At 42.4% G+C, this 12,867-nt stretch overlaps 1 protein-coding gene across 1 annotated transcript in view; it reads left to right on the top strand.

The window, feature by feature from the left end:
- Positions 1-12,867, top strand: part of nav1b (neuron navigator 1b) — a 79,592-nt gene that overhangs the window by 50,918 nt on the left and 15,807 nt on the right. Inside the window, exons 7-17 of the mRNA XM_050038340.1 lie at positions 903-1,656; positions 2,442-2,858; positions 4,269-4,310; positions 4,408-4,565; positions 5,122-5,298; positions 6,743-6,795; positions 7,175-7,198; positions 7,703-7,780; positions 10,635-10,718; positions 11,499-11,610; positions 11,702-11,823. Of these exons, the coding sequence (XP_049894297.1) occupies positions 903-1,656; positions 2,442-2,858; positions 4,269-4,310; positions 4,408-4,565; positions 5,122-5,298; positions 6,743-6,795; positions 7,175-7,198; positions 7,703-7,780; positions 10,635-10,718; positions 11,499-11,610; positions 11,702-11,823 (2,021 nt within the window). The remainder of the gene's footprint in view (positions 1-902; positions 1,657-2,441; positions 2,859-4,268; positions 4,311-4,407; positions 4,566-5,121; positions 5,299-6,742; positions 6,796-7,174; positions 7,199-7,702; positions 7,781-10,634; positions 10,719-11,498; positions 11,611-11,701; positions 11,824-12,867) is intronic.

The raw sequence follows: 12,867 nt of genomic DNA on the forward strand, positions 1-12,867 counted from the left end.
TGGTGGGTGTAGTTTGGTGGAAAGAAAACAGTTCCTACATGAAACTGCTCAAAAGGTCTGTGGATTATTCTGAGTAACCAGGTCACGCTTTCTGGAAAGAGACATTGCTGTTGAGGTTTTCAAATGTAATGTTTGGCACTTTGAGCACCACAAGCTGAGAGCCATTTAGTTCCATTTTAATCCAAAGAAGGCAGACATCTCTATGTACGGTATCTCCAACAATCTGCAACTCAGCCCAAAGCAGTTTAGATTGTTCAGTAGCATTACAGGTAAGGGGGAAAATATGTGTTATAAGATTTGGAGTAAACTGTCCCTTTAACCCAAAGTTAAAAAAAAAACAAAAAAAAAACTTTTACATGTGTCCTTCAGTGATCCATACAGATCGGATTTTGATCGATACCATCACACGGACATGTCTTATGGGTTGTAAAAGGGTTAAAGAAAGTAACATTTTGCATAAGGCCCTTCTATGTCAGACTCCGTTGGTGAGTCACTTTCAACATCATGGGCACATAAAAGCTCTCTAAGTAAATACAGATGTTGCTTGCTTATATTTTATCTCAGCTGTAATCACTGGAATGACAGCACATTTACTTTATGTACATTATGTGGAGGTGACTAGTTAGAAAGGAATGATGTATGACAGGTCTGATTATCCATTTTGGTTTAAGTCTTTAAGTGGGGTTGGTGTCATCTTTGTGAGCACAAGTTTACTGGTTTTACTGGTGACCTAATCAGTCTGTCTGTCTATGTATCATCTATCCATTGTTTTACATAGCTTATTCCTGTCAGGGTCATGGTGGCAACAGTCAAACATTCCTCTCCTCATCATCTTTTAAATACATGTAATTAAAATCGCCATAATATAGTCACTCACCTATTCAATGTCTTTGTTTATGTAGCAGCTAAAATTGAGAGGCCGCTGGATAAATCCAAGATTTCCCTCAAAACTGCTGGTCTACAGAGGTCTCGTTCAGATGCTGGCAGGGATCATCATGGAGAGCACCGCAAGCCCCCGTCAGGTTTGATTAAACCCACTGCTGGAGCCTCCTTTGGCTACAAGAAACCACCAACAGCCACCGGTACTGCCACTGTTATGACAGCAGGGGGCGCCACCATCTCGAGTGGCTCTGCCACTGTGGGGAAAACCCCCAAGTCATCAGGCATCCCTGTGAAGCCTGTGGGAGGAGGAGTGCCCTCGGGTCGAAAGAACAGTTTTGATGCCAGCAGCGAGCAGAGCTTCCTGGGGCCAAACGCCCGAAACAGCATTCAGTACCGCAGCCTGCCTCGACCAGCCAAATCAAGCACGCTCAGTGTGATCGGTCGCCCTGCAACTCGACCTGTCAGCGGCACCATTGACCCCAGTCTGCTGAGTCTGAAACCTGTGCCCATGGCCTCCACAGGCCCCAGGATTAAAGAGCCAGGTAGCTGCGGCAGCAAGATGTCTAATAGAACGTGCACAGGCCCGGTGAACATGACAGACCGAGAGAAGGAGAAGGAGAGAGCCAAGGCCAAGGCTGTGGGTGCTGACATGGACTGTGGCTCTCTGAAAGGAGAGGAGACTCAGTCTGCAGGGGAGTCCACTGTGAAACTGCATGGCCTGAGACGGACCAGCAGCAGCAAATACCCTGAACTGTCATCACCCACCACACCAAGGTGTCTCATATAATTATTACTGTAAAGAGTTGGTTCACCCACATTACAAAGAACAAGGAACTAAAATCTCTCTGAACTCTAGTGGCATCTAGTGGTGATAACTTTTCCCTCATTTATTTATTTTCTGGTGGTATTGAGCCATGCAGGTACAGTAAGTTCGGTTTTATATGGTCAGGATTTCTGCTGCCCCCTAATACACAATCACAATACACTGAAAGTGGATATAATTTCAGCTGTGGCCCTACAGGACTGAAAATCACATTAAAATCACATATCATATCAGATAAAATGAATAAACAAGGCAAATCCAGTTGCAACAGCCCCACACACGTCAGGTACGCAGGCGCTTTTCTGGGATTTGAGGACATTTGGGGCTCAGATCCTCCCCTAGCATTATTTTTTTAAATAAACAAGCTCTATTTTGATGCTTTTTATGACTTCTGGTGCCTTATTTTAAGAAAAAATTCCCCGTGTCAATCAGTTTATTTTAATTGTAAGTTAGAAAACAGTTGGTGAGCCACCCTACACCCTATCAGGGGCTAAATCTTGCCCATGGGCCGTAAGTAGAGTACCACTAGTTTAGCTTAACATTGTTTAATTGGATTTATTTTCCTGTTGAAATTCGGAAGCAGAGATCTTAGAGACAAATACCCCAAAACCTTGGCAAGTACAATTACAACTCTCTGCCTGCCTATATATGGCAAGTTAGAAAATAAACTGAAATTAATACAAATCATGCGCCTAGTTTCTGTATTTTAACTTTTTTTTTTAATGCCTGATCCCAGGATGCTGAACACAAAGTCTCTGGGTCGTCCACCCAGCTTGGCTCACCTGGACAAGGTCAGCTCCAACAGCCTCGACTCCTGTGTGACCATCCACGACCTCCCGCCCAAAGTCCCCCCATATTCCAAGCTGCAGGACCTGGCCGGTTCCCACACCTCCTCCCGCCTCACCCCCAGCCCAGCGCCTGTGCTCCACATCGATTCCCCCAGCTCGTACACCAGTGAAAGCCTAAGTCTGAGCGGGTCCCCGCTGCTCTACCCCAAACTGTCAGGCATGCACCGCAGCATGGAGTCGCTGCCCCTCCAGATGAGCGTGCCTTCCAGTGCCAGGTTTGTCAGAACTGAGGGGCATGACAAGGAAGAAAGGGCTGCTGGAACCTGGGGAGCCGGAAGCAGGACATCCCTCAACCTCACAGACAAGTAAGTCTCATATGAAGAAACATGTAACATTCATGTATCAAAGGTAGGGATGGGCGAGGTTAGTTGACTAGATGATTAAACGTTGCTTGATACCAGAACTACTAGTCTGTTAAACAGATCATTAAGATACCCAGAGGGAAGTGGGAGGAGTTTGGATCAGCATGTGAGACTAACCAGCAGCTCTCCATCTGTCTCTTTGACACACACACACACACACACACAAACACACACTTGCACTCTCATACTTAGTGGTTGTAACTACGTGCGCACGATCAGTACATGTCCGCAGCTTTCTGCAGGTGTTCAACATGGAAAGTATGTCCGAGTATCACACACTCCAGACAAGGCCAAACATGAGAGGTGCTCTTGGGCGCACAGGAGATCCCGACAAACTTGTGTGTGTGTGTCAATTTGCATGCTCACTAAGGTATGAGAGACTTACCGCATGAGTGTGTGTGAGTGTTTTTGAATGTTGATGAGTCGAGACATTGAATACTCATCATCATGGGTTAACCTTTATTTAGTGAGTTGTTGTCATGCTTTGTGAGATGATGTGCAGTGTTCATAATGCATGCTGCAAAGTGTCACACATTTCAGTGACATTAAAATCTGATTTGGTTATTGAAAAAATAATGATTATTGATTTCTAATGGATCCTATAATATACACAATAGTTTTTCAGATAATGTTTGACTTTATGGATTAAATTGTGCTCAATTTTGACTGTTTTCTGCGTGTCTTCTGACTTTCTGACTAGTCGACTAGTCAAAATTTAAACTACCATTTAAACATCAGGAAATTAGTCATTAGGAACATCCTTAAAAAAAGTGTGAATAGAGGAAAATTGAAAAAATACATATATATATATAGTTACTGAGTAAAAAGCGTCTCAAGTCTTCCTTCTATGAACCAATAATAGAAGCATCTGCATTTACCCCAGCAGCTGATAGTATGTGAGTAAACAGTTGAACCACTGTTTCAGTGTGAAGACATCCAGCTTTGGGCTATAAGTTCCTTGGCAGCAGACAACTATGTTTTATGTGCCTTTTCTGGGAACTGAAAGTCTGAGGTGTCATTTAAATGATGGATGGCTGGTTTTATTGGAAAATTTCTGTCTGTCAAGGTGGAGATGGTCCGAATAGTTTCCTGCCAAAAAAATGTACTTTAAGGCAGGCCCACGCTGCGTGTGTGAGAGTGCCCAGTGTGCCATATGGGCAAGATGTATGAAAAGGATTAGAAAATAAACCCATGAGACATCTTACCCGGGTGTCGTGCAGGTCCTATGACAAAACTTAAAATTAATACATTAATGATGATGTTTGTGTAAGGCTCTGAGAAACATTTTTATAAGAATTATTCACAATGACTGTTTATTCTCTATTGACAGTGTTTTTGTTTTCGTCTTCACAGCCTGCAGACAGACAGAAACACCTTGCCGAAGAAAGGCTTAGAGTACGTCAAAACAATTACTGTCCAAGCTTCTGTTTGAAATCTCACACTGTGATGCATCTCCACTGTTTTGAAGTTAAAGTGACCTCTCTTTCCTCAGACGCTATGGCTCAAGCCTGTCAGAGAGTGACGGCAAACCGGGAAGGCGCCACTCCCACAACATAGTCAGCATGTCCGAGAGCGATAGTCCCCCTCAGCTGCCTTCTCCCACCCGCCCTCTCCACCCCTCCTCCGGCAAGGCTCCTCTCACCAACGTGGGTGAGTGTGCTTGCTCCATTTGGCTGCCAAGTTCTAAAAACACTCGCTGTTTGAGCTCTGAAACTAATGAGACTTGAAGTCTTTGATAAGCCGTCCATCTTATCGTTGATTATTATTGTGGACAGGGATATTAAGTTCACACTGAGAGGAAAGTCCCACATAGATTTTTAGAGTTAAGAAGTGTTGACACAAGTAATCAATAATAAATCAAGTCATGTCTGAACTATGAAGTATTGACAAAAAATATCATGGTATTAGATGTGACTGTGTGAATATCACAGTCCTGTACTTGTACTCATTTAGGTTTGAGTTAAAGTCTGAAATATGCTGGAGATGGAGCCAACAGGGGGTCAAGTCAGGCTATATTTATCTCTTTGACTGTTGTGGAACCAAAGTGTTGCCTTTCACTGAGTCATCAGAATTAAGAGTGCTATACCTAGGTGTACTCTGCTGGTGTGAGTGTGAGTGTGTGTGAGAAAGTTGCTGTACAGCACTGCATCCCACAGTTTTATCTGTGGCACTCACTGTCTTTCCAAACATCTTTCTCTTATGATAGTTGCCCCAATTTCCAGTGGCACCCCGAAGATATCTCGCTCCAACAGCATAGGCCCCCCCAGTGAGTCAGCCTGCGATCTCTATGGATCCTCCCCCCTGGGCAGCAGTATGTCCCTGGCTGACCGGCCAAAAAGCATGATGCGGTGCGGGTCTTTCCGTGAACCAGGGGGTGATGATGGTGAGCCTGCTCAGTTGGCCCCCCTGCAGGGGAGTTGCCCAACATGGCCTCAAATGAAACAGAGCTGTCGGCTCATACAGCACACAGTCTGTTAGGCAGAATGTTAGAAGACATTTGTTTTCATGAGCAAGAAAAATGGAGGGGAGTCTTTGTTGCTCCATTTTAGATTAATAGTGAGTTATGAGGACCTAAAGGCGCTATCTGTGGTCCAGATGTAAGCAAAGCAGGAGACCCTCCACCAATAATTTAAACCTGCTTTCACTCTCAGATAATTAATACACATTCCTCCACTGACTCCAAGTTCTTAATGTATTTCAGTGTGATAGCAAAGGTTTGTTTATATCTTTACAACTCTTAAATCATGTCTGTGAATGTGCCTGTTATTAATATGTTCTTAAGTAGGTGACTGAGATTTTCCATTGTCTTAAGGGTTGTCAGTCATGAAAATTTAATTTATGCACTACTTAAGTTATTTATTTTGAGGAAAGGAGATAGGAGGGATTACTAGAATTTCCTGTGTAGTCTTGTAAATTGCATTAAAGGGGCCTATTACACTAATTTTCTGGTTCATATTTGTATTGAGGTTTCTACTATATTCTTCTATAACATGTTTACATGCATCAATGTAAAGAAAACACTTCATACTGTCTGTGCTGGAACACCTGTATTCACCCATTGTCTAAAACACTCCATTTAGTGCCTGTCTCTTTAAGCCCCCCCTCCTGAGAAAAGCCTAGTCTGCTGTGATTGGTCAGCGTTTCCGGGTCTTCTGTATCTTGGCGTATTAGTAGTATCTCCCAATACAGCTGGGGCATTACTATAATGAAGAATAGCAGCACCTTCTACCATGAAAAATCACCAGTGAAAGCTTCTGAACACAACCAGACGTGTTTCAGCAGGAATATGATCCAAAATCGAGGAGAAATAAACAACACTGGCAGCAAGTTTTCATGACGTTGGCATGTAGCTACAGGCAGTGGTGTACTTGCAGCTGGGGAATGACTGTATCTATTGGCACTTTGTCCCATTAAAAATCACCTATAAAAGCCTGTCAACACAACCGCACATATTTCAGCACGAATATGATCTAAAATCAGGGAGAAATAAACAACATCAGATTACATGTTTTCCTGATGTTAGCATGCAGCTTATTGTAGCACTGTAGACTGCATGTTTTAAACACAGCAGATGACCATGTAAAGAAATCCCTCAGGAGCTGACGTCAGCTTGTCTCAGAAGTAGAAAAGACATTGGACACAGTATTTTTTCTCACAGGGATCAATTTGACATGCGTTTACCTCACTATTTAAAACTTTGGTCACGCTTAATGTGAACATCTGACATAGTAACATAATGTATGTATGACAGAAAATAAAGAAAAGCACAATAAATGAAAATCTGTTACTTTTAATATTAAGTGAAATCTCTACTTTGCCTGTTTCAGTGCATGGGTCTGTGCTCTCTTTGGCGTCCAACGCTTCATCCAACTATTCCTCGGTGAGTACATGACAGTTGTAATACTGTATGTACAGTATAATGTTTTGCTGGAGTTAAGTGCTTTGTGACTTGAGTTTACACACTGTCCTGTCCTCAAGAAGCAAATGATCATTTAAGAAAGCTTCTCCAGATAGAATCATTTTCTTCAACACAGGCAAATAACCTTGATCTATGATTCATGGACGTTTGAACTCTTCTTTAACATGCTGAAGAACCTTGCATCCCTAATATAAAATGACTTTAAAGTCTTCCCTTTCTCTATAAACCTTCAGTGATGTCCCTTTGACTGTGGATAAGTAGTTTTCATAACTGCCCCTAAAGTTAACTCTCTACCTTATCCCTCTTTATTGTTCATTTGTTCTCACCATGCCTTCTTTAGAATGAGGAGAGGATACAAGGGGAGGTAAGGCCGACGTGCCATGACTGTTGAACTCACATTGTTGTGCCTTTTCTCTGCATCGTCTGTCAGTCATTTCCTGTTGAAACGGGTCTGTTCATCAGACGGTGTCATCAGTGCTCAGTGAATTTTGTGACCACAGATCTCATAACTCTGTTTCATTTTGTTTTATCTCTAATACGCTTTATACTTCAGCACCACCTGCTAACATTTAATGGAGACATTGTCAGACCTCTTAAAAATCCAAGTGCATGAGAAAGGTGGTAAAAATCCACTGTCATCCTTCGATTAAACATTTCCATTGGTTTGGAGTGTATTTACCCCCTGGTTTCCTTTGTATCTGTTGTTTGTACATTCTTTGATTTATTTAACAAAGCTAAACAACAACATTTCATCACATTCAGTTGCTGCATTATCATAATCAAAACTTTGATATCCTCGACACGTCTGGCTGTGTGCCTGGTACTGTACTACATTGTTCATACTGCATACTTTTCAATTTGTCCACAGCAAATCCGCAAGTTGAGGCGAGAGCTGGAGTCTTCCCAGGAAAAGGTTGCCGACTTGACCATGCAGCTTAGTGCTAATGTACGTATGACTCTTTTTCCCAACATTCCCTTTGGCTTCTTTTTGTAAGCTAATTTCTTTTTGTGTTGGAGGCATGCCAGATGTTTTACTAGAGTGTGATTAATCCCAAATGTAGACTGCACCTCCTCCTAAGTCCCTGAGTTTGTACCCCACAACCAATGGAGATACAGAAACCCCATTTAACAGGTGTATCTAATATCTGTGCTGCATTTTTGTGAGGGCGAGATGTGAGGAAGATACGGTGTGAATCCTTGCTCACTTGATAAAATGAGGATCACTTATAGATGACTCTGGATGCCGAGGCATAACTCTGGCCTCGGTCCCACTTGCAGGGTGTAAGGAGGACATCCAGTCATAACATATCTAGGATCTACCAACACTTTGGGCTTTTTTCGTATCATATTATGGAGCATTTAATGCCTTTATTTGATAGCTGACAGTAGACTGATGAAAGTAAATGAGGGGAAAATGCATAAAAGGTCCCCGGTTGCAGTTCATGCCCAGCTTCCTAACCACCAGGCCACTTTGGTCTTACAGCAGACATGCCATATTTCCAGTTCTCTAGCTGCCACTCACATCTTACTGCTGTCACTATGATCCTTTAGCTCTGCCGTCTTGATAGACACCTGTTTAACCTTAACCCTCAACTTGCTTCTAACTGATTGAACCAGCTGACACATTTCCTTCTTCCTCCTATAGTCTCACCCTGCAGCTTCTAGAAGCTTGAGTCTGGCTGTTTCCATCACGCTCAGCTTTTACTTTAACACCACCTAACCACTGATCTTGATCTAATAGACATTCAGTATGAACCCCAGTCTCCTGTTTCCTGTTGCACATTTTACCCACTGCTGTTGCTTAACTAACTGCCTGTGTGTCTGTGTGTGTGTGTGTCTTTCTGGATATGTTTTTGCTGCGTAAGAAGTTAAATCCCACACCTAACGCCACTGTCCCTCTCTTTTACGTTCTTGGGTATATTGACTGCTGGACTCGCTGCTGCCCCCTGCCTGCCTCCCACTGACCCCGCACCTTTGGATGCTGGGTGTAGCAGCTAGGCCAGGTTTGTTGGACTGTTGCTTCCAGGGCGCTCTCTGTTGCTTCAGCATGAGTCTGAGTGGACGTCAAGCTGACGAGTTGCTGTCATCCGACATCTCTGTTGGGCTTGTTGCGTGGCACAGCTAACCTCATCACCTACGTCGATGCATGTTGACAAGGGCTGCAACTTATTAATATTTTCATTATCTGTTAATCTGCCAACTCTTATTTCAATAAATTATATCTATGAAATAGGGCTGACACCATATCAGATTTCACTATTATCATGACCAAAAGACTTCACAAAAGCAATATTATGGCGATATCTGTAGACAATTTGAAAATTATAATAATGCTATCAGACAAAATCATCTTAAACTTTGTCTACTGAGCATTTTGTCTTTTTTTGGCAAATGATTTACAGTCAAAATACAGGTGTAGGGAGGTGCAGAGGTTGCATCATAACTGTACAAAACCGTGCCAAAAAAGAGCAATTACAAATAGTGGATCATGAAAAAGCAACCTGATAGCACTGGGGGAGGGAGACAAAGGGAGAATGGAAAGAAATTAAAATATTATCATGTGTATTATTAACATAATATCAAAATTTCATATTAAATATCACCGTTGTTGTCAATACCGTCAATATATTGTTACACCCCTACTCTGAATTATCGGTACAAATTGAAAATGGTCAGCATAACTTCCTGGAGCCTGAGTTGGTGTTACATTTTTCTTGCTTTGTCCGACCAACAGTCCAAAGATATTTGATTTATAGTGATATCTGAGGTTTTGCTGCAGAAACAACAACTGACTGAGTTTGAGTTGGCTGATTCTGAAGATAGAAACAGAGTGAAATAAGTTGACAGTTCTGTCTGATATCAGACAAGAAGTCATCTACTCTGAGTAGCTTATTGCATTTTTATTCACATCAGATCATATTTATATAGGACAAGTCGTACAGAAATGACACTGTAGGTGCAGAACATGAAAGATTTAATACATGGCAAGAAATAATTAAAATAGAATATAGACCAATAAAACTTCACAATAAAAGTCTGAATTATTATGTAACAGTAAAAGTGAAGGATGGGTGAAAACATACTGGAGTCTGTCGAGTCATTACAGCTGTTATGACCCTCCTGAAAGGCTTGTTCTTCGGAGCTCGCTAACATCATTCAAACTGATTCAAATGGTAGAGTATTGTATTATTAAATAAATGTGACCCCAGGGAAATACCTTAGCAAGGTACCGACATGAAAAATGAAGAAGGGAATGATGGGCTGGACATATTTAATGGAAGGAAGGAAACACACCCAAACCAGCCACACGACAAGCTTGAAGATCTCCCCAACTTATCAAACCAAAAGAAGAAACTAAACCCACTGTTTAAAACAAAAAAGCCATCATAAAGAAATCGTCAAAATTTCTTACAGATTCATTATGATTGTGTCATCCATGGATTTTAGAAGATTTTTTAATCGTTCAGCAGAAATAGTGCGAGACATCCGAGCCTAAAGGTCAAACATGCTACACGAGGTTGCAGAGATTTGTCTCTCAGTGCCACGCCACTGCCCTCCCTCGCCACCATTACCCTAACATCCTCTTTCATCTCTGACATCACCCACAGCTGTCCACTACTCCATCCTCACCCGCCCTCCTCTCCCAGCAGATGGAGAAAGCCATTTTGCTTGATGTGATGTGAGCGTGTGAAGCTGCAGACTGATTCGATACAGCCGGTGACTCATACCTGTCTGCTGTTTCAACCCCTCCTCCTCCTCCCGCTCTCTCTGTCTCTCTCTGCCTCCTTCTTCCTCTAAAGGCGAATCTGGTAGCAGCATTCGAGCAGAGTTTGGCGCTGATGACGGCGCGCCTGCAGACCCTGTCGGTGTCCTCAGAGCAGAAGGTATCTCTGTGATGTTACGACATGAATGAATGTTGTACCACATAAGACATGTGTGACAGGTTCAGTTTATTTATAGAAGGAAAAGTTAGTGACACTTAAAGAAATGACCCATAATTTAATTTAATTTAGTTTATTTGATAGGGACAATGCAGGTTAACATAGTAACACTTCCACTCGTTTCAAACAAGTCAATGTGACTGATGTTCTGCATACAGAGATTATAGCTAATGCTAGTTTTCAACTCCCGTCCCTAGTTAGGCTTTTAGTAAAAGAAAAAAGATAAGAAAAAAGACATCAAAATTACATACCAGTACAATAAAATGTACAGTACATCAGAAATCATACCAAGTCGTGACCCATTAAAAGTGCATGCAGTTCTGATTTTGTTTCAGCCAGACTTTAACATTTTTATTAAAAATCCGTAAGTCTCGGGTTAGTTTTATTTCGGTCGGTAGTGAGTTCCACATCTGGGAGCCCTTTATAGAGAAGGCTGATTGCCCAAAGGACACAAACAACAAAAAGGCAAAGCTGAATATCACTTTAAAGAATGAATTGTGTTACACACACCATATACATGTCAGTGGATGGGAAGCTACAGGTGACATGGTTGTTCTGGAAATGAGTCGTTGGTCAGAGGCTCAGGATTTCCATGTTTTCCTCAGCCACTCAACCTGTCGTCCTTGTTGAAAGCGTATAGACGTCCTCAGTCCAGAAGAATCTTGGATTCAGTTACCAGCCTCTCCGCTAACATGAATGTATATTGATATCTTCCCTCTTTAGGACTCTGAGCTCACCGAGCTAAAGGACACCATCGAGGCTCTGAGGGCCAAAAACACAGAAGCCCAAGAAATCATTCACGGGGCTCTCAGTAACCCGGACATCACACCTAAAGGTACAGAGTATGCCGGGATGTACAAAAAAAAAACACATGCACAAATATTAGATCCAATATTCAATGTGCTCTTTATTCCTCTGGTATTTAGAAATGCTGATCAATCGCCAGAACTCCTCAGAGAGCATCGCCAGCCTTGCCAGCACCACCAGCCACTCCAGCATGGGCAGTCTGAAAGAGCAGGAGGCCAAGAAGAAGAAGAAGAAGAGCTGGGTGAGGACACACAATGTAGAGGCTCTACTGATCAGAAAAAGTCAGGTGTATCAGAGTTTTCTTAGTCACTGATAAACATGTTTAAGGTTCAGTAGAGCACCAGAGGACTGAGGCTTGTAGCATCAGGAGTCCCAGCATACCGCTCTGTGTGGTGTGACCCATACGGACGTAAACCCAAATAAATTCAAGGAATTATGTTGCAGTGTTTTATGAATCTTCTCTTTAGGAAAGCTGTCAAGCCACTTCTGGGATTTAATTATACAAGTCAGCCTAAGTGTCAAATTCATTGAACTTTGAGCAAATTTAGTGACAGTCTTGATGAGCTCCAAACTATAAGATTTCAAGATTAAATGAAATTTTCTTTGTCATACATTCATACTTAAGAATATGCTCAGTGAAATGTAGGTTTGCATACAAAATGTATGTCCAGGGCTCAACAATAAGGATTGCCCGATTGCCCGGGGCAAGTAAAACTCACGGTCGGGCATGTAAACTAACAACTCACTTGCCCGATCGGGCAAGTTGCTAAAAATAGTAAAAGTTAATAACTAATTGATAAAATAAATGTATTTTAAAACGTGCTCTTCTGCTCTGATGCAGCGGTCTCTCTGCCTGAAGTCACAGGCACAGCCGTGTAACAATGTCCTGCCCACAGCCCCCATTGATATTATTTTGCACGACGGACGCTTCATATAATAACATAACAATATACTATTTATGGTGTTATGCCATCGTGTCATTTCTGTCTCTACATGGTCACGCGTTAACAATTCTCTTCTGCGTTCTGTATCGCACACGGCGGAGTTCTGCCACACTCACAGGTGATCACGCTAGAGCAGCTCGGGCCGCATTTTCCTGACCAAACCTGACCCCGAGCCCGGTGCAGTTTGTCAGCTGACAAAGTTATTGTTATGGACACTGTGTAAATAACCAACAGACTGCTGTTACACACAGACAAACACGCTGCTCGCACAGCAGCTCAGCACGGCACTCATGCTGAGCTTGTGTTGCGTTCAGGCGTTGTCATGTAAATAACAACTTCCA

Source organism: Epinephelus moara, chromosome 24 (assembly GCF_006386435.1).
Source record: "Epinephelus moara isolate mb chromosome 24, YSFRI_EMoa_1.0, whole genome shotgun sequence".
Classification (NCBI taxonomy): domain Eukaryota; kingdom Metazoa; phylum Chordata; class Actinopteri; order Perciformes; family Serranidae; genus Epinephelus; species Epinephelus moara.